Source organism: Oncorhynchus gorbuscha, linkage group LG07 (assembly GCF_021184085.1).
Source record: "Oncorhynchus gorbuscha isolate QuinsamMale2020 ecotype Even-year linkage group LG07, OgorEven_v1.0, whole genome shotgun sequence".
In the NCBI taxonomy this organism is placed as follows: Eukaryota; Metazoa; Chordata; class Actinopteri; order Salmoniformes; family Salmonidae; genus Oncorhynchus; species Oncorhynchus gorbuscha.
Window position 1 is genome coordinate 22,741,061 of NC_060179.1, and position 21,551 is coordinate 22,762,611.

Consider the following 21,551-nt stretch of genomic DNA (forward strand, 5'->3'; position numbering starts at 1 on the left):
TATCTCATTCACAGACACAGCACTGAGGTACACCATAAAAGGGTTTCAAAGCATCACATGTGATTTATGCATATGAACTAATAGGGCTGTGGCTTACAGCTTCCTAAAATAAATTCCCTGTCATTGTCTGAAGTGAAAACCCATGATTTCAGGGCTGTAAACTCAGTCTGTGTTCCAATGACCACTTCAGAGGCTACAAATGACAAAAATCAACTATTGCCTCCCAACAGAGCTTCCCTCTTTCAACTGCAACATGCGTTGCAATAATAATGCGTTCCCCAGGGAATTGGTTCCCATTTCGCTCCGGGACTTCCCCACAGTTCAATAGCACACAGAGAGAGAGAGAGAGAGAGAGAGAGAGAGAGAGAGAGAGAGAGAGAGAGAGAGAGAGAGAGAGAGAGAGAGAGAGAGAGAGAGAGAGAGAGAGAGAGAGAGAGAGAGAGAGAGAGAGAGAGAGAGAGAGAGAGAGAGAGAGAGAGAGAGAGAGAACCAAGAACCACAGTGAGCTCCCCTGCACACTGATGGCATTCGTGCCACAAACCATGCTCAGTCTCACACACACATAGACACACACACACACCATACACACAATCACCGCTGTAGTTCCCAGGACTGGCTCCACTGCCTGTGTGTTTCCCGCCACATAAGTACAAGTCCAGTCGGGATGGAGTGTCCTGTCCCCCTCTCCCGTTCTGATTGGATTTCCATGTGGCGTTCCCTTGTGAGGTGCAGACACAGAGCCCACACTTCCGCCACACCAGCCCTCCCCAACAAATCTGAGGAGTAAATTAAATGGTAGAGCAGGGATGTGGAGAGAGGGGGAGGGCCAAGGGAGGTACTATAAGGAGGTTCAGTACTTCAGTATGGAGACTACATGAAGAGACTTTCTTGTGGGACAGTAGCTTCTCTCCTAGAGACACAGGGCATCGCCCCTCTTCAAACAGGGGTCAAGGGTACCCCCGTACCCATAGTACATCTGTGACATATGTGTTCCCAATTAGGGAGGAGAGACACTTTGGAGGGTCTCACAGAGAATAAGGGACAGTATGAAGCGGGACCCCTGTTCCCATCCAACTACTGAGGCTTCAATTGACTGACTAACCTTGGCCAGTCCGCCCCTGGTAAGACAGCAGGAAAGCTCAATGACGAGCTGCCCCCTGGAGACACACAGAGAGATACTCACTGCTTTAGGGGTTTACCAGAGCTTACCCCCTTAGAGACTAGCGCACACTCTCACTCACTCAATCACTCAAACTCACACACACACACACACGTCCCAGAGCACACCATGGAAGATGGGGGAGCGCGAGGACGTGGAGGAAGATGCGCCTCACTTCACCTCAGGTCTCATCTGCAGCCAGCCAGGACTCACAAGGCCAGGACCCCACTTAAGCCTTCCACTGGCGCCTAGCCGAACTCAGCTATGCGAATAGAAGGAGTGTGCTCGCATACACCCTTAAAAGAACGTAGCTTGAAAAACATGAAAAAAGCATCAATAGTACTGTTTGTTCAGCTTGAGACGCCATAACCACTTCTTCAAAATAGTCAGAATTAATCTAAGATATCTCAAGAAATATGTCATTAATTGTGACGTTTTTGCTGAGGAAGGTCTTAGACGCGCAATTTTATGTCTAACTAAGATGTTTGGTTACATCTAACTAAGATGTTAAGGAAATCACAAATGTCATGGATATATTGGAACTAGTGGATATATGGAGGCTTAATCAAGCTAGTTGTCTTGATTACATTTTTATGTCATTCTCTCTGGTACCAAAAGTTTAAAAAGTTTTGATAGGGCTCAGAATGCAGTTGGACCATCACATGATTAGCATATATATTACTCTTACAGAATTTCCACGTGGGCGAGGATATTGGAAATTGAATCAAAGCCTATTGGATGACAACTTGTTTTTAACCAGGACAGAAGAATTTATAACTGCCTTTTCTGACATAACATACAGTGGGGCAAAAAAGTATTTCGTCAGCCACCAATTGTGCATGTTCTCCCACTTAAAAAGACGGGAGAGGCCTGTAATGTTCATCATAGGCACACTTCAACTATGACAGACAAAATGAGAAAAAGAAATCCTGAAAACCACATTGTAGGATTTTTAATGAATTTATTTGCAAATTATGGTGAAAAATAAGTATTTGGTCAATAACAAAAGTTTATCTCAATACTTTGTTATATACCCTTTGTTGGCAATGACAGAGGTCAAACGTTTTCTGTAAGTCTTCACAAGGTTTTCACACACTGTTGCTGGTATTCTGTCCCATTCCTCCATGCAGATCTCCTCTAGAGCAGTGATGTTTTGGGGCTGTTGCTGGGCAACACGGACTTTCAACTCCCTCCAAAGATTTTCTATGGGGTTGAGATCTGGAGACTGGCTAGGCCACTTCAGGACCTTGAAATGCTTCTTACGAAGCCACTCCTTCGTTGCCCGGGCAGTGTGTTTGGGATCATTGTCATGCTGAAAGACCCAGCCACGTTTCATCTTCAATGCCCTTGCTGATGGAAGGAGGTTTTCACTCAAAATCTCACGATACATGGCCCCATTCATTCTTTCCTTTACACGGATCAGTAGTCCTGGTCCCTTTGCAGAAAAACAGCCCCAAAGCATGATGTTTCCACCCCCATGCTTCACAGTAGGTATGGTGTTCTTTGGATGCAACTCAGCATTCTTTGTCCTCCAAACACGACGAGTTGAGTTTTTACCAAAAAGTTATATTTTGGTTTCATCTGACCATATGACATTCTCCCAATCTTCTTCTGGATCATCCAAATGCTCTCTAGCAAACTTCAGACGGGCCTGGACATGTACTGGCTTAAGCAGGGGGATACGTCTGGCACTGCAGGATTTTAGTCCCTGGCGGCGTAGTGTGTTACTGATGGTAGGCTTTGTTACTTTGGTCCCAGCTCTCTGCAGGTCATTCACTCACCCCTGTGTGGTTCTGGGATTTTTGCTCACCGTTCTTGTGATCATTTTGACCCCACGGGGTGAGATCTTGCGTGGAGCCCCAGATCGAGGGAGATTATCAGTGGTCTTGTATATCTTCCATTTCCTAATAATTGCTCCCACAGTTGATTTCTTCAAACCAAGCTGCTTACCTATTGCAGATTCAGTCTTCCCAGCCTGGTGCAGGTCTACAATTTTGTTTCTGGTGTCCTTTGACAGCTTTTTTGTCTTGGCCATAGTGGAGTTTGGTGTGTGACTGTTTGAGGTTGTGGACAGGTGTCTTTTATACTGATAACAAGTTCAAACAGGTGCCATTAATACAAGTAACGAGTGGTGGACAGAGGAGCCTCTTAAAGAAGAAGTTACAGGTCTGTGAGAGCCAGAAATCTTGCTTGTTTGTAGGTGACCAAATACTTATTTTCCACCATAATTTGAAAATAAATTCATAAAAAATCCTACAATGTGATTTTCTGGATTTTATTTCCTTATTTTGTCTGTCATAGTTGAAGTGTACCTATGATGAAAATTACAGGCCTCTCTCATCTTTTTAAGTGGGAGAACTTGCACAATTGGTGGCTGACTAAATACTTTTTTTGCCCCACTGTACGTGGGTGATACAACCTTCCCAGCTCTGCAGATTTTGCTGTGAAGAGACAAACTAGAAGTCTAAGTGTTGTTGTTCAGTAGTTTACTCCAGTTGGGGGTATGTAGAAAAGAGTAAAAATAAAGAATGGAAGCTACAATCTATCTGTAATATTAAAGCTGATCGACACCCCCCCCCCATTTTATTTTGAAATACTAATAAGTTGTTTGGTGCAGTATTTCTCAAGTCATTTTTTGGGCTGTTGTATAAAGACAATTACTCTCTAGTTGATTGACAGCAAACATTAATTTGAAGAATATCAACGGAGGGGCGTAGACTTTGATGGGAAGTATGCGGACACCTTCACACACACAGGAAACCAACAAGATCTTATTCACATCAGCAGCCCGAATGTTGACGTGGCCTCTGATGCCTCTTGACAGTGAATGGTTCATTACCGGGCACGCAGGCACACAAACACACACAAGTTGTCGTGAGAATTGCAGCTCAGAGGTCAGCCTGAGGTTTACACTAGTGACAGTTCTTTCAAGGGGAGAGCCAGGTTATTCCAAATCTCACTTAGCACCCATGGGTTTAAGATGGAGGCTTGAAATGCAATTGATGGTCCGTTGAGCACTTCCATCTTGTTTAAACTGACCTGGGCGCTATAGGGAGAAGGCATGAATGGGACGTTTGAGTTGCTTCTCCTGAGAGTATTCCAGAACATGTAGCATTAAGAGAACATTAGCAACGTCTTGCTAACAGTAGGTGAAATACAGTAACATGTGTAGGGTCAATAGGGGAGAGTTAGGGTGGACGGACCAGATGCACACCTCCAGCACAGAGACAGTGGTCACATGCTGTAGCACAACCACAGAATGTGGTCACAAAGCCAGTGCGAGTGTATGCACCCCCCCCCCAACACAGGCACACACACACTCATCACTCATAACCCCCACACAAATGACTGCATTTACAAAGGACCGTTGATTAAAAAAAAATTGCGGCTATAAATGTCAATGATCCTGCACCTGAGGTCTTTAGTATCCACATACAAACACACATCACCACGCACACACACATACAGTGGGAAAGTACACTGAGCAGCCCTAGAGACAGTGGTGACCTGTGAAAGTATGCTGTAGAAAGTATGCTGTAGACGTGAGAATGGAATGTCTCTGATGATTCACTAAAACCTGGTGGGCGATACGACCGAAGGAGAGAGAGAGAGACACACACAGAAAGGGACAGAGAAAAAGAAGGGGGGTCTCGGAAAGGTATTATTGCTGTCTGTTCTCTTGTTTCCACCTGCGCAACATGTGGCTTCAGTGTCCTGGTGCTATTGCCATTAGCCCCCACACAGTATGGACGCTCTAGTAGTAGGAAATGACTGAGGAATGACTGAGGAAACTAAATGGGACATGCAGGGAGGGAGGGAAAGAGAAGGAAACTAAGAAAAGAAACCAAAATCAGGAAGATTAACTTAAATTAATTGAGGTCTGTTTTCGAATGCAGGAAAAGTAAAGGTTAAGGAACCACAGAAAATAAGAAAAAGAGAAGGAGGGAGCTGAGAGGACAGAGGAGAGAGTGTCTGCAGTGTTAAGAAGACCAGACTGGCGTTGAGGGAGAGGTGGGCGGGTGGCTCTGTGGTCAGTGGTCAACGGCGTCTCTCACTCTAAATGTTTTCCATCCAATCCCCTGGAGAGAGCCCGGCAGTCGCCTTCCATTTCATCCCTCTGGCTGCATCCAGTCCTTTCCCTCAACCGCCCGCAACCGCAAAGAAAAACAAATGCCGTCTCCCCCACAGCACTGCTCCTCAGGGCACTGGCTAGCTAGTAGTTACACACCTCCACTATCCCCTCCCAAACCATGGGGGCGCTGTAGCAAAACGTGGTGGTTAACACCAAATCTGAACAGCACCTGTGTGACCCAGATAACAGGTCTCTGAAAGCTCAAAGCAACTTTGGGGAGGTCTGTGTGTTTTTTAAATAATATTTTTATTTCACATTTATATAACCAGGAAGGCCAGTTGAGAACAAGTTCTCATTTACAACTGCGACCAAGTCAAGATAAAGCAAAGCAGTGCGACAAAAACAACACAGAGTTACACATGGGATAAACAAAAGTACAGTCAATAACAAAATAGAAAAAAAGAAAAATCTATATACAGTGTGTGCAAATGTAACAAGTGTCAAAGCCAACGAGTTTCTGCTGGGTAACGGTTTGACAACATGAGGGTTAAGGGGAGAGCTATCTCAGTAGTGTTCAGTCAGGGTAGCCCAAATCGGCAGGGGAGAGCTATCTCAGTAGTGTTCAGTCAGGGTAGCCCAAATCGGCAGGGGAGAGCTATCTCAGTAGTGTTCAGTCAGGGTAGCCCAAATCGGCAGGGGAGAGCTATCTCAGTAGTGTTCAGTCAGGGTAGCCCAAATCGGCAGGGAGAGCTATCTCAGTAGTGTTCAGTCAGGGTAGCCCAAATCGGCAGGGGAGAGCTATCTCAGTAGTGTTCAGTCAGGGTAGCCCAAATCGGCAGGGGAGAGCTATCTCAGTAGTGTTCAGTCAGGGTAGCCCAAATCGGCAGGGGAGAGCTATCTCAGTAGTGTTCAGTCAGGGTAGCCCAAATCGGCAGGGGAGAGCTATCTCAGTAGTGTTCAGTCAGGGTAGCCCAAATCGGCAGGGGAGAGCTATCTCAGTAGTGTTCAGTCAGGGTAGCCCAAATCGGCAGGGGAGAGCTATCTCAGTAGTGTTCAGTCAGGGTAGCCCAAATCGGCAGGGGAGAGCTATCTCAGTAGTGTTCAGTCAGGGTAGCCCAAATCGGCAGGGGAGAGCTATCTCAGTAGTGTTCAGTCAGGGTAGCCCAAATCGGCAGGGGAGAGCTATCTCAGTAGTGTTCAGTCAGGGTAGCCCAAATCGGCAGGGGAGAGCTATCTCAGTAGTGTTCAGTCAGGGTAGCCCAAATCGGCAGGGGAGCTAGTAGTGTTATCTCAGTAGTGTTCAGTCAGGGTAGCCCAAATCGGCAGGGGAGAGCTATCTCAGTAGTGTTCAGTCAGGGTAGCCCAAATCGGCAGGGGAGAGCTATCTCAGTAGTGTTCAGTCGGGGTAGCCCAAATCGGCAGGGAGAGCTATCTCAGTAGTGTTCAGTCGGGGTAGCCCAAATCGGCAGGGGAGAGCTATCTCAGTAGTGTTCAGTCGGGGTAGCCCAAATCGGCAGGGGAGAGCTATCTCAGTAGTGTTCAGTCGGGGTAGCCCAAATCGGCAGGGGAGAGCTATCTCAGTAGTGTTCAGTCGGGGTAGCCCAAATCGGCAGGGGAGAGCTATCTCAGTAGTGTTCAGTCGGGTAGCCCAAATCGGCAGGGGAGAGCTATCTCAGTAGTGTTCAGTCAGGGTAGCCCAAATCGGCAGGGGAGAGCTATCTCAGTAGTGTTCAGTCAGGGTAGCCCAAATCGGCAGGGGAGAGCTATCTCAGTAGTGTTCAGTCAGGGTAGCCCAAATCGGCAGGGGAGAGCTATCTCAGTAGTGTTCAGTCAGGGTAGCCCAAATCGGCAGGGGAGAGCTATCTCAGTAGTGTTCAGTCAGGGTAGCCCAAATCGGCAGGGGAGAGCTATCTCAGTAGTGTTCAGTCAGGGTAGCCCAAATCGGCAGGGGAGAGGGGTTTTCTTGGGGTACCACCACTCTGATGGAGAATAAAGCGGTTTGGATCCATTTGGATAATGTTGTTTTAAAACCCAGTTTCTAATTATAGCTGCAAACTATATAGCCCACATCTCGTGTTTTCGTAGAAGTAGAATGTTGATTACAAATCCATGACATGGAGTGCAGAGAACATAGTTTGTCACATTTCGACTGTGAATAAACCACACTTGACCTGAGGCATGTAATATGCATTATTGTTAGCCACAATGGAAAACAACTTGGAACTTTACACAACCCAAAACAAGAGCTTGGGTTAGAATCCAGCCAACAGTTCAGACTGTAAATCTACTCAACAATCCACTTTGTCGTTAAGTCTCTCTAATTTGCCATTCATTCAGGAATGAGCTGCCATACCCACATTGCATAGCTGTGAACTAAAGCGAGATAAAAAAAAAAAAATTAAAATCGCACAAGCCCTTCAATTAAATAGGACTTCTTTGCACCCTTTCAGACAGACCAGACACAAAAAATATGTTCTAAAGACGCCTCCAATGATTAAACCAATAAAAAGGAAGCGCAGCCCAAGGCATGTGAAGAATTCATATCGTGTTTATGTAATTATATTCTCTCTTGCCTCCATCTCAGATTTGATGGCTCCTGGGGGGGGGGGGGCTCTCACACATCCCAATGCCTTCCCGCTTTCACTAATTGCTCCAGTGTTCATAATTAAAGGTTTGTTCGACTCCTGTTTCTTGGGAAACTCTCTGGGCTTCACATGGTGGGCCCAATTCTTCTAGAACCGCAGCACATAACAAAACAAAGCCAAAGAAAAATACATTTCTCAAAGTAAAAAAAAAAAAAGATCTGCTCTAGTCTAAACATAAAAGCTCCTGGGCTTCCATTCAACTTCAAACCCTATTTGTTGGTATTAGGAGCCATGCAAAAACTAATCTCTTGGAAAAACATCCTTTCTTCTATAAAAGTTGAGACTTTTCGCAGTATCCTCTCAGCAGGATACTGTTTGGAGTTAGTGGTTGTATCCATCTGCCTAAGGAGCTGCCTGTGGCGCTCCCCGAGGGGCCGCCACGCTCCATTTCCTCCAGGGCTTGTTTCCACGTCCTGCTGACCTGATGGGGTTTGTTGTAAGGCAGCTTGGAGGCAACTAGATAGGGTTCAAAGTGTGGGGGGTGAGAGTGGGGGTTTGGGGGGGTCCCTGAACACTTGTCCCCGTCTCTGATCCTCTACTCTGACCGGAGCCTGCATCAAAGCCTGCCTGCCTGAAGACACCGGCCCAGGCATGGGTCACTTTACGGCGGAGCCTGCATCAAAGCCTGCCCGCCTGAAGACACCGGCCCAGGCATGGGTCACTTTACGGCGGAGCCTGCATCAAAGCCTGTCCGCCTGAAGACACCGGCCCAGGCATGGGTCACTTTACGGCGGAGCCTGCATCAAAGCCTGCCCGCCTGAAGACACCGGCCCAGGCATGGGTCACTTTACGGCGGAGCCTGCATCAAAGCCTGCCCGCCTGAAGACACCGGCCCAGGCATGGTTCACTTTACGGCGGAGCCTGCATCAAAGCCTGCCCGCCTGAAGACACCGGCCCAGGCATGGGTCACTTTACGGCGGAGCCTGCATCAAAGCCTGCCCGCCTGAAGACACCGGCCCAGGCATGGGTCACTTTACGGCGGAGCCTGCATCAAAGCCTGCCCGCCTGAAGACACCGGTCCAGGCATGGGTCACTTTACGGCGGAGCCTGCATCAAAGCCTGCCCGCCAGAAGACACCGGCCCAGGCATGGGTCACTTTACGGCGGAGCCTGCATCAAAGCCTGCCCGCCTGAAGACACCGGCCCAGGCATGGGTCACTTTACGGCGGAGCCTGCATCAAAGCCTGCCCGCCTGAAGACACCGGCCCAGGCACGGGTCACTTTACGGCGGAGCCGTACCTGCGTGCACAGACACATATGCACGCACACAGTCACAGCCCCCACACACCTCTGCCCCAATGTCAGAGTACACAAATGTGAACATGGATGGGCAGACCACTCCACCATGGCGAGGATATGCAAAGAACGTCCTACACCATCTGCACTAGAAGAAGAGCCTTCAAGCCAAGACTGGACAGCTATTGGCCCATCAGCCCACCAGGTTACGTAATGACAACACTCAGGAAGGAATTCTACATTGGGACATCAGTCCCCATTAGAATCCTATTCTGACTATAATCATAATCCTTTAAAAAGGAATACTGAGTCCGATCCAAACCCCTGACAGGCAGCGTCTAACGTCTACTGTCCGGGCCTATTTTTCCACCGGCAAGTCCGTCAGCGCTGCATTCCACACGAATGCCCAGAAAAAAATGACATCTGGACGCACATCTCAGGTTTTAAAGTCCCGGGGTAGTCAGAAGGCACGGGTAATTTGTGATAATTGCAGCTTTGCGGGGGCTCTGCTAAAAGATGTCCGGGTGCTGCCTGCCCACGGCCTTGAATGTAACCAAAAGAGACTATCAGGAGCCCCAATCAGCAGACTGCTGAATGGTAGCAGTCATCCCCCTCATACCTGTGTGTCATTGGGAGATTTCATTCCCATTTCTTCCACAGCTCTCAGGACATAACTACTGTACACTGCTGAGAGGAAATGATTCTGTGTGTGTGTGTCCGTGTGTGTGTGTGTTCGTGTGTACGCTACAGGCCTCAGGTGTCCACAGAGCAGGCTCATTGACATTAATGGTCAGCAGTGATTTTTTTTCAACATGCCTTGTAAAAGCAGCCATTCTAATTCGCTACCCAATGTGAGCCAATGACCTGTCAACAAATAGGGTAACATCTTTTTTATAATTGAGAAGGAAATTCCATAAAAATCGTGGCAATGGTCTGGAAAATAAACACTCACATTCTTTTCCACTTTTTGACTTATAGAGACATGAACGAAAGCATCAAAAGTACAGCTAAGGTATAGCTAATATAACAGTGTTAGGACAGACTACAGTATAGTCTACTGCTCTGCATTGGCAGTCTCACAGAACGGGATCTTCTCATACCATCCTGCATGTGTCTCCTCCCTGACATCCCGGGACAGGAAAAACCGCTGGATGCTTTCAATCACACACAAACAAGAAAATAAACCCAAGCAAACATTGGTAAACAAAGTAAGAGCGATATAAGGTTCTTGGCTGGTGGTTCTACACAAATGCGAGAGCGACAATACTGAGGTCAGCATCACTATTATACAACATATTGCAATACATATTACAGACATGCATAGTATACACATAGAAGTGTTTACATGGCTCTTATCCTGTCCTTACAGTTCACTGTCCCTTGGTAGCCATAGGATACAGGGACAAACCATCTGTGTGGGCCAGAGGGGTTTCCCAAACTGCCTTTCACTTATCCCAATGCATATCTGCTCTCTGAAGCTACACCAAATACATTTGAGACTCATAATAATCGTCAGCTAAGAGGATCAGGATACCATCAATGTCCAACTTAATCGGAGAATCAATGGCCATCCGATTTGGAGATCTTTAAAAAAGCCTCTGATCTCATTTCTTCCACTAATGTCGGATTCCTCTGTCCTTGATGTTTCGGTCAATTTCCTCTGAAATTTATAGGCTACTGACGACGAAGGCTACTTCTTTCCTATGGGCCAAACTACTGACCCTCTATAAAAAATGTCTCCCTTGCTACTTCTCAGTTTGGCTTCCATTAGTACAAACTAAATATAAACAGAGATGTACTCCGTTGTTTTTTGATGTACTTCTCCCCCAAATATGTACACTTGTAATTTTCACGACTGTTCTTTTTTCATACTCTGCCAAGTCTGTGATTATTATTGTCAAGGTTTCTTTTTTATTGGCCTTTCAGGCTTTGTGGAATGCCTTTTGAGAGCTGGTCCCTAGGGAGTGTGTGTGCGCGTATATGTCTGCACACATGCGTGTGTATGCACATACATGCATGCGTGTGTGTACTGTATGTGTATGCGCACACATCTGTGTGTGTGTGAGGGGGCAGCGGGACCGGGTGGGGAGACCTGCTATAGTGATCTGGTGTCTGCTGTAGCAGGTGTGTGTCTGAGCGCTCGGCGGGCCTCTGCACTCCGATTTAGAGGAGGAAGCTTGTGTCAGACGGACGAGATGGATTTCTCCTGAGGGATCCGATAAATAAGGAAAAAATATCTTTGAAAAAGGAAACGCAGCTGTTTCCAAAGGAGAAGTCAAAATATTGGTGGCTTGCATTCCACAGTCGCAAGTTAGAAGGCCAGGGTATCTCTCTCTCTATCCCCCTACCTCTCTCTCTAGTCTACACCTCCTTTCCCTCTCTCCCTGACTGGTATGAGGGTTGAGGATCAATGCTATTCCCATTGGAAACTCTGAGTAGACCACAATGCCATTCAGGGGCTCAAAACCAGAGCACATGATCCGCTGATAAATCAGAGCAGCTCCATTGTTCCCCGGTGTTTAAAGAAAATGTAAGATACACAAATTAAACACAGCGATGTGGTCAGGGCCGGAGATCGTACTAAAGGCCTGAACAGAATCTAGGATAAGTACTACGATAAGTACCTGCACAGGTCTGTCAGTAAAAATGTCAGCATGGTAATCAACATTACAAGAAAATATTCTTTGGGGTTCTCAAGTAATTCACCAGCCATCTGGACATGTAATACCAAATGAAGGTGCTGTGGCCATGAAAAAGGATCAACACTCCCTCTCCACTAATCGACAGAGCGAAACATGACACAGACATAACCATGGAGACCAACCAACGGGGGGAATTCCTTACCCTGCTTTAATACTGGCCATATGATTTAAAAAAGCACTCCAAAATGGAGGGTCCCCCCAAAAACACTTAAGTGCTCCCATAAATCAAAAGTTCCAAGTGCCAACCCTCCAGACCTGACAAGTCAGAGACGGGACAGCAGGCGAGCCCCGCTGAGAAACTCAGCTCACACATTTTCTATTCTATTCATTAGCAGCCAGGATTTAGGATACATACCTCCCCAGGCTACAGGACAGGAGTGTGAACATTGAACAATACAGGGTGTTTTGGGTCCGAGGGCGGGTAAACAGTCTGAAAGCTGCCTAGACAGTGACCTGACTAGTGGAATGTGCCAGTGGGAGTGTGGCTATGATCTCCATCCCTCCCCTCAGCTCAGGGAGCTCCCATCTCGCTTTGTTTTCGTGCCTGTATCATGTTTGGAAAGACAGCCCCTCGGCTCGTCTGGCCCTCATAAATTTGTCAGCGGCGGCACGTTTGAAATAGAGGGGCTGCTTGTGGAGGTTGGAGCGGTTGGAGTGTTCAGAGCACGCGGAGGCCCTGATTCTCCCTGTGTTGTTGTTTCAGGCACGTCCTCTTTAGAGCTCGGACCGGGAACACTGAACACGGATGGGTAGCAATGGTCAACCCTGTCCTATCTCCACCCGCAGACGTCTTCCATTGAGTGTCCTGACCCCTCTCCTTCCTCTTGACCCTTCCAGGCCACAGAACCACTTAAATCACCCATGGCCCCAGTGGCCTGTCCCTCTCAGCTCTTTGTATCCATGTCTCTGTCTTTGTGCCACATCTGGGTATGCCCTCCTTTGCCTGTTGTTGGCTGGAGATAAATCCTGCTCTTTTCTGTATTGGACAGAACAAAGCTCCATGTTGGAATGTGACAGGCAGCCTGTCATGAGTTAGACATGACGTTTACACACGTACATCTCTTCTTTAGTGGCCGTCCCTGTTGACCGTGTTTATTGTTAAGCACATTTGATGAAGTCCTGATCATTCGGATAGCTGCCTGGAATTACATCTCACAGAGTAACCGATATCCACCATAACCGATCATCCTAACGTCTGTGTGTGTGATTTACAGAATAACACAAGTGCAATTTCGATACCTCCCTGAATCAATTTGATATCAATGATATCAGTTGCATCTCTTCTGCTGTCTGCAGCATGTCAAGCTTGAAAAGCAAGCAACAAAGGAGATTGATGAGAATACACCTCGGGCGTGTGTGCGTGTCTATGTCTGTGTGTAGGCATACGTGCCTGCGTCTACGGATGTGTTTGTACGTATCTGTACGCTACTGGCCAGGATAGCGGGAGGGCATTCACGTGTGTGTGTGTATATTTCACAGCTGCTACGCTGTGTTGATATCAGTGCTGTGTTGATTCAGGAAGCGCTAACGCCACCCAGGCATCAATAAGTCCTCAGCAGGGGAGGTAAAGGCCTAAGGAGCAGGAGAGGGGGTGTTCAGAAAGAGGAGCGATGCTGTTTTCACCCTCCCATCAATGGCCTTTGCCCCCCCCGCTTAGAGAGCAGGTGAAAAGAGAATGTATCACTTGTTACACCAAACGTGTATCATATAGGATAATTAATCTAGAAAATAGTTCATTCAGCAAACTGGAAGCAACGTTTCTATCACCAGGATAGACTGTAGTGCTCCTATCTTTATTTCTGGCCTAGGGAATCCTCTGGTCACACACACACACACACACACACACACACACACACACACACACACACACACACACACACACACACACACACACACACACACACACACACACACACACACACACACACACACACACACACACACACACACACACGGTTAATTATCTCCTCACTAAAGCCCTCTCTAAAAGAACCAGCAGGGAGTCAGAAGGTCAGAGGTCATAGCAGAAGCAGGCCGACTGTACTCCACTCTCTTCTTGGCTTCTGACACCACTGCAACAGTTGCAAGAATGAGCCGTAAGGGAGATTTGGGTCTGTCCTCGGGATATAGCAGAGCAAACATTCCTGCATGCCAGCACACGACGTGATAAATGGGAGAAGAGCGGCCCGTAATCAGATGTTCCGTCGCAGTCATCTGCGCTCCTTGACAGATGGTTAACTGCCGGAGTGTGCCGTGTATCACGCTCTTATCTCCTTCCGCTCCCATCCCACACTGTCCCACCGGGAATAGGAATGTCTGTAGAATTTTCAGAGCGGGACTTTGAAAAAATAAAGTATGGAACATGGCATTCTTAACACGTATAAAGTCCAATCGTGGCAGCCATCTTGTCAAGTTAGAGAGTGATGGCGTGAGAGGGAGCGATACCATCAGGTTTTTTAAGAGTAGGGTGTGACATAAACTTATTCGAGTGTAAACGGAATGCCTTCTTAAAAAGTGTTATCTTTCGACCTTGGGGTCATCTCATCTCTGTTGTGTGTGTGTGTACAGTGGGGCAAAAAAGTATTTAGTCAGCCAGCAATTGTGCAAGTTCTCCCACTTATAAAGGTGAGAGAGGCCTGTAAAAGTTCAAACAGGTGCCATTAATACAGGTAACGAGTGGAGGACAGAGGAGCCTCTTAAAGAAGAAGTTACAGGTCTGTGAGAGCCAGAAATCTTGCTTGTTTGTAGTTGACCAAATACTTATTTTCCACCATAATTTGCAAATAAATTCATTAAAAATCCTACAATGTGATTTTCTGGATTTTTTTCCCTCATTTTGTCTGTCATAGTTGAAGTGTACATGTGATGAAAATTACAGGCCTCTCATCTTTTTAAGTGGGAGAACTTACACAATTGGTGGCTGACTAAATACTTTTTTGCCCCACTGTATGTATGTATGTATGTATGTATGTATGTATGTATGTATGTATGTATGTATGTATGTATGTATGTATGTATGTATGTATGTATGTATGTATGTATGTATGTATGTATGTATGTATGTATGTATGTATGTATGTATGTATGTATGTATGTATGTATGTATGTATGTATGTATGTATGTATGTATGTATGTATGTATGTATGTATGTATGTATGTATGTATGTATGTATGTATGTATGTATGTTTAAGATTCAAAGTGTTCTCTAAGGCATTTCCTGCACATAGGCCTACTGCAGGACAGAAAGTAGCCCTTTAAGGGGCTGAACTTAAAGTTTTAAAACGAGGGGATAAATGTGACCATAAACAAACCATAAACATTATTTGGCTTTCATAAGTTTTATTTTGGCTTTCATAGGTTTTACGTATCAAACATATGATGCTTCCACTCTTAACATGGGACCAATAAAGTTCCAATGAAGTGCCCAAGATACACAAACGATTCTGCATATTGAGTTACCGCATTTAAAGAGCTTCCTTTTCCGCTGTTTGGACTGTATTGGACATGAGGCTCTTTGGCAAAACATACAGCCGCTTCATAGAAACAAACAGTTTGATAGAGGAAACGTCTCCAGAGTCTGGTTGTTGTAGCTTTTCTAGACAGTATGGAATTGTATTACAGAGCTAGGTGTTAAATCATAACTCCATCCTTTTTGACGTTTATTTATTTGTATCTCTTATTTTCCTTCAACTTCATGGCCTAGATACTTTGTATTTTATTCCACGACAGCACATCTCCAATGCGTCACTTCATTTACTCCTATAACACTGAACACAAAGCAGGAATGACACGGTTGATTTTGTTTAAGGGGTCTACAGGAAGTTGTTTAGAGGCTTTCACGGGTATTGGCTAAAGCCGCCCTTGTATCAAACAATTAACTCTTTGATCATTCCCAATGAATTATTTCATCATGCCGGAGCTTTGGGACACGTTCTGGTGCAAAAAGAACACAGCTTACCTGGAGATTGAGCTGCTCAGAAATGCACCCAGGCATCGTAAGACAGGAAACACACATTTTAAAAAGGCTGGGATTGCGAGAGTAAGCCTGGTATTGTCTAGACCCGGGTAATCTCCTGAAACCCCCCCAAGAAAACCCTCTGTCTCCCAGGTCACCTTTCAAGTGTGGGAGGCTGCTGGTGTGTTAACACCCGACGCGGGTGGCTATTGACTTAGCTAAGAGGGGCACTGACAGATCCTTCATTGCAGTGCAATGGGGTGTGGAGAGGGGGATGAACGTAGATCGAGTTAGGGAGGGTGAGGACCGGCTCATCCGTGAATCATGAAAACCACGGAAGGAGGGCGGCTAAAAAAACCAACAGCTGCCTTGTCCCGGCAGGTGGAAAATTAAGTTCCAAACAAGACAACTCCTACAAACAGGGATGGATTTTCCTGGATTTTGCTCTTACTTACTGGAAGTCCCCCTTTAGAGGAACTCATAGACAAATATAGAGAGTTATGAGGAGAAACAGGAGATGGGAGTTTTGGTAGTTATCTCATGCCAAGCAACGCTCGGGAAGACCTTCACCTGTCTGTGAGGCAAAGTGAATCCATCAGAAATAAGTGAAATTGACATGAGAACAACATTTGAAGTTCCTGTTCAAGCAGCACACAAACTAAACCAACTCTTATTGGACATTTCTGTACATTGGCTGAAGACTATTTTAACACAGCGGCCATGTCCTACATGAAAAAGTGAATTGACTGTTTTTAGACCATGTTTTCTCTTCTTCTCTTCATGTTTTCTTTTCTTCTGGTCAGAAAATGACCAAAGCTTGGTGATAAGTTGGTTATATGAATCAGCTGTGTAGTGCCAGGGTAAAAACCAAAATATGCACCTAGGAAGTGCCCCAGGACCGAGTTTGGGCCTGGTTTAGAAAACAGTGTTTCACAGAACATGCGACTCAGTTACTTTCCTAGAAGACAGAATGACAGCTCACTCCAAGGGAAAGTCCTTTCTCACAGGACTAAAGCTATCATCTTCAGGCTGACTAGAGCTGCCACTGACCGGCTGACCGTGGCTACTACACAGCGGTGCATTAAGACAAGTCTGGACTTGTGGTACAACACGATAGACTATGACTCATACTGTACATAGTGTAACACTGTGTAACTGCACCATGCCAGCACCAGGGTAGGGTACCCACCAGGCAAACAGAGTGATGACGATGATCAACACACTATTTTAGGGAATGAGTGGGACGGAAAGGAAGGGATGTTTCTGTTAAACTAATTTAAGTTCTTTCCTCTTACTTGTGATGAGTCAATATGGGTCGTTGGCATGAGTGGTATTCTCAATGAGCGGATGACTAAACAAGACCTAAACATGAGTCACTGACAAAGAACAGAACGTCTGCTTCACACTGGCCACACATCAGACAGATGCTGTAGCACCGTAGTGTTAAGGGACTCCTAAATCCATGATCCGCCTTGGGAATGCCCAAAATGAGGTCTCTATTAGTAGAGCTGGGTGTGCCGTGGATCAATTGAGACCTACAATGCAAACGTAAAAGGTCAATCACCATATTCTCCAACACCGATCAGATCCGACGGTTGTCCCTATACGATACACAGACTGAAGGCAGACTTGAAAGAAACGAGACCACCCAGACAATAAGCAGCATCCAGTGGTCTGTTTCTCGGCCATCCGTCAGGAAACCATAAAATATAGAGGAAAGCGCATTAAAAACTAATCCGATGACACACAGTAGTCATGCAATGCTTTATTCGCAAAGCAGATGGAGCACCTTGGCCTGTCTAGCATTAATTAGAATCACATTGGAAGAGGAAGCCATCTTCTCCAAGGCAGTAACTAAGTAGCAGTACTCTTGTTCTATTGGGATGGCAACTTAATCCCTGGATACAATGCATTGCAGGGAATTGTGAACTGATGTATGGGAGATTATTAATTTAAGTGCATACCCAGATGTGCAACAGCAGCAAAAACCCAAACTAACAGGGACTCGAAACCACTCACCACACTCCAACAGCGGTCAATAGAGTCACCCGAGTTACTTGAGAGAGAAAAAACACACTGCAATATCTGTTTTTCATCACTACATGATGCAACTTCACCATTGAACACTCCAGAGGACGATTAAAAAAGGAAGCTTTCGCTGCTTAGTTTGTTACACGCTCTACTTTGAATTGCATCTCATGATAATCACTTGTGGAATTGTGTGGTTAGGTTTTAGTTTTTTTTTTAACAGACTTTAAAAAAAATCAATCTTGGTTCGGACACTTCCGTAGTATTCTCAGACTCAATAATGACAATATGCAAAGAATGGCATCCATCAAGCTTAGCAGCGTTGACCGGAGTCTGGCAGCGCCTCTGTTTATCTTCACGCAGTCTGTTTAGACGAGCACTGTAAACACTCGCGCGGCTAATGGGAGAGACCGTGGGCTTTTATGTTGAACTGTTTATGATGAAAGTATCTCTTTATCGTCCAGGGTCTAATTAAAGAAATCCAACGAAGCAACACAAACAATGCAACACAGTTCACATATTAAACCGCAATTTACATGGTCAATGCCAGGAATAGGTTTACATAAATACCAGCGTGCTGGTTGTTTTTTTTTTGTATTTAGTTTGGTGTGGATAAGTTTTTCATTTTCCTCCATCAGATTTAAATCATTGCACCGATTGCACAACATTGAGGAATCAGCATTTGGACTTAATTAACCAATGTATATCTGTGCGTAAATGATCCTCCATATAGACAAGTCCATAGACAAACAAAGTTAGGAAGCCTAGAGATTAAAAGCGTTGGGCCAGTAACCGAAAGGTCGCTGGTTCGAATCCCCCGAGTTGAAACATCTGTCGGCGTGCCCTTGAGTAAGGCACTTAACCCTAATTACTCCTGCAGGTAGCTCTGGATAAGAGCGTCTGCTAAAGAACTCAAATGTAAATGTTACAATTAAGAGAACTTCTGATATTTCAACACAGTAAATATAACATGTTATTTTTTATCGAGCTGTCGTTTTTACCACTGTTGAGGACTGAGAAGAGTTTAGAGGATATCTGTCCCTGTGATTGGTGGGAGCACGCGCAATGTTGCAGGCAACCACCGCCCAATACAGGCTCATTGGAATATTGTTGCCACTGGATCGAACACCTTGTGAACAACAATTCACAAGTAGGCTGCAAAGGAACACTTCTGGTCTCTATTTTTTTCAGCCTCTGTAGAATGAACTTCAAGATACTGCTTTTTACGCACGAGTGTAGTCTACGTCTCCAATTTGCATTTAGATTGCGATTGATATTAAGGATGTATAAACCATTACTTGTTTTGACTATTTTATAACTCCAAATTAGTTAAATGACTATAGTTGAATACATTACATTTGTAATGATAGAATAATTAATAACTTACCCAAATTGACAAAGCTCATCACCATGTCGGCGTCATTTAGGAAGGCATTCTCCTGATATGTTGCCAAAGGGGGACCTTGGGTGGTGTACATGGACTGGTACTGTTCCAACATGCCCTCCACTTCGTTTTTCTCCTCGCTGGATATCGTATTGTAAAGATCCAGCATGAAGAGCGGAGCGGAGTTGTACTTTCCATGTGACAGATGCGGTCTGGGTCTGTGTGGAAGTCCAAGGATGGAGAGGATCTCCTTCTGCATCTCTCTCTTTTCGTGAGTCCGCAACCGCCGGTGAATGAAACTTGGGTGTACCTCGTTGTTCCCATCGAATAAATAATTGCTACCTGCAATAAGGAACATGCAATAAGCGCTCCACCACAAACCCACAAAGGCAAACCAACAGCTTGTCATTGTATGTCCAGTTTCTAGTCAGTGTGTCTCTGACGTTCGGTTTCAATAAGTTTCAATTGTTTTTCTTCAAATGAGCTCCTTGTTCTCACTGAAAGCTAAAGTAGCCCCTTTGAAATAAATCGAGAATCATTCACGCATTATGCAATATCATCCAACAAAAAATGTTCGTAAAATTGGTCTTCATAATTTCTGAAAAGTCTCCAAGTCCACAGCTCGGCTTTCTGCGTCAAAGGCAGCATGTAAAACAACTTATGAACGCTTCGGTAAGTCCAAGTCAGACCCAGTCAAAATTAAAAGTTACACGACATGTTTTCTGGTAAAAATATAACTCTGAAAGAAACCATTGTACTCTACTGTATGTATTTAATTCTTAAATACAATATTTCCCAATGTTGCGTAGAAGAAATAACCCCTTAACTTGAAGTTTCCTCAATTCCACCGGTTGAATGTGTATCTGCAGTGTATGAGTATGAGTTCTGAGTAACGGGCATTAGCAGGTAGTAAAGCGCGTGTAGCCACTGTACCCGCCCAGTTAGTGCGTGCAGAAGATAGGTGGGGCTGACGACATTTGATTTACATGTAGAAAGTGCCCATCAAAAGCTGTACATCTTTTCATACGCATGATAAATTAAAAATACTTGAATTCACATTTATGACCATTTGTCTGCAATAACCTTCGCACCAAATGTAAAACTTTCTTTGCCCGAAAAATAGTGATATATACTATTCGAATAACCTGGACAGGTCATAACGGTCTTATTTTTAAGTAGTTAAAAGGTTTGAGACACTTGTTTCTTAAAGGTCCTCAAGGACTTTCTTTAGGGAAAACTACTATAGTCCGTTTGGAAATAATATTATATTGGTTATGCACGACCCCTGACGATGAAATGAAAAACAGCAACCTCTCAGACACGTTACAATATTACTATACTAGACTTCTTTATGCAAATTGTATCAAATTCTGATCCACGTTTGCTTAATGACTCCGTTACACACTTGCTTCAAGAGACAGGGTTCAATACCACACATGGTGCTCAAAATAACACTATTATATTCCGATAAATGTGTAATGCACCAGACAAATGTAAAAAAAATAATAAAAAAATAAAAAAGCGAACTCCATTATTCATATGCACTATATAACTGAGCAACATTATGTCACTGAGTCATGAGCCTAGTTAAATAAAGGAAAAATAAAATAATAATAAAGTACTACTTATTTAGGGTGAGGGGGGTTGGAGAGGGAACAGAAGAGAGTGCCCCCACACCACCACCCCCCTCCATGTTGTGTCTGTCTGTGGACCCAGATCCCTCTGATAGGAAGGCAGGGTGTCCTTATCTCTCTGCAGCCTATCTTATCTGTTGGGAGCTTGAAGAGCGTAGCAGCATCAAAGCCACATCCCCTCCCCCTTCCTCCTTCCCCACCTCCTCCACTGGCTGAGGTCCAGGCGAAAGAGAGGAAGGAGACTCCCAACAACTGCCTACAGGACTGGGGGGGAAGTGATGAGACAGACAGACAGCCAGCACAGTGGGGAAAAGTAAAAGAAGTCTGGCTGTTATATAAAAGGCTACCTGCTCACTGTTTTTGGTCGTAGAGATTGAACTCGTCTGTTTGCAGCCATGTAGAATGAACTTTTAAAAAAGTAAAAATGAAAAATAATGTATAAAATTCAATACAGAACCCCTTCTACCAAGAACCATTTGTCAATAATGCATTCTTTGCTAGTAATTTAGTAAAACGGAGGATGACACAGAAAATATACTATATTGGACCAACAGTTGACTGTCTTAATATTAGCTTTATTTACACATCATCACATCTAATTTAGGCATGCCACTCTTACTGTATTAGCAAGTAAAATACATAATTGTAAAGACATGCCACGATTAGTGTCTGGCTATTGACGAATATTCAACCTTAAACGTCCACTTCGAGCGGTACAAAAATTGAATAGGAAAT

At 45.0% G+C, this 21,551-nt stretch overlaps 1 protein-coding gene across 1 annotated transcript in view; it reads right to left on the reverse strand.

Moving 5' to 3' along the window:
- The window catches only part of bmp6 (bone morphogenetic protein 6), a 38,770-nt gene extending 18,687 nt beyond the window's left edge, over window positions 1-20,083 (reverse strand). Inside the window, exon 1 of the mRNA XM_046355831.1 lies at window positions 19,186-20,083. Within this exon, the coding sequence (XP_046211787.1) occupies window positions 19,186-19,591 (406 nt within the window). The 5' untranslated portion in view covers window positions 19,592-20,083. The remainder of the gene's footprint in view (window positions 1-19,185) is intronic.
- Window positions 20,084-21,551: the final 1,468 nt, after the last annotated feature.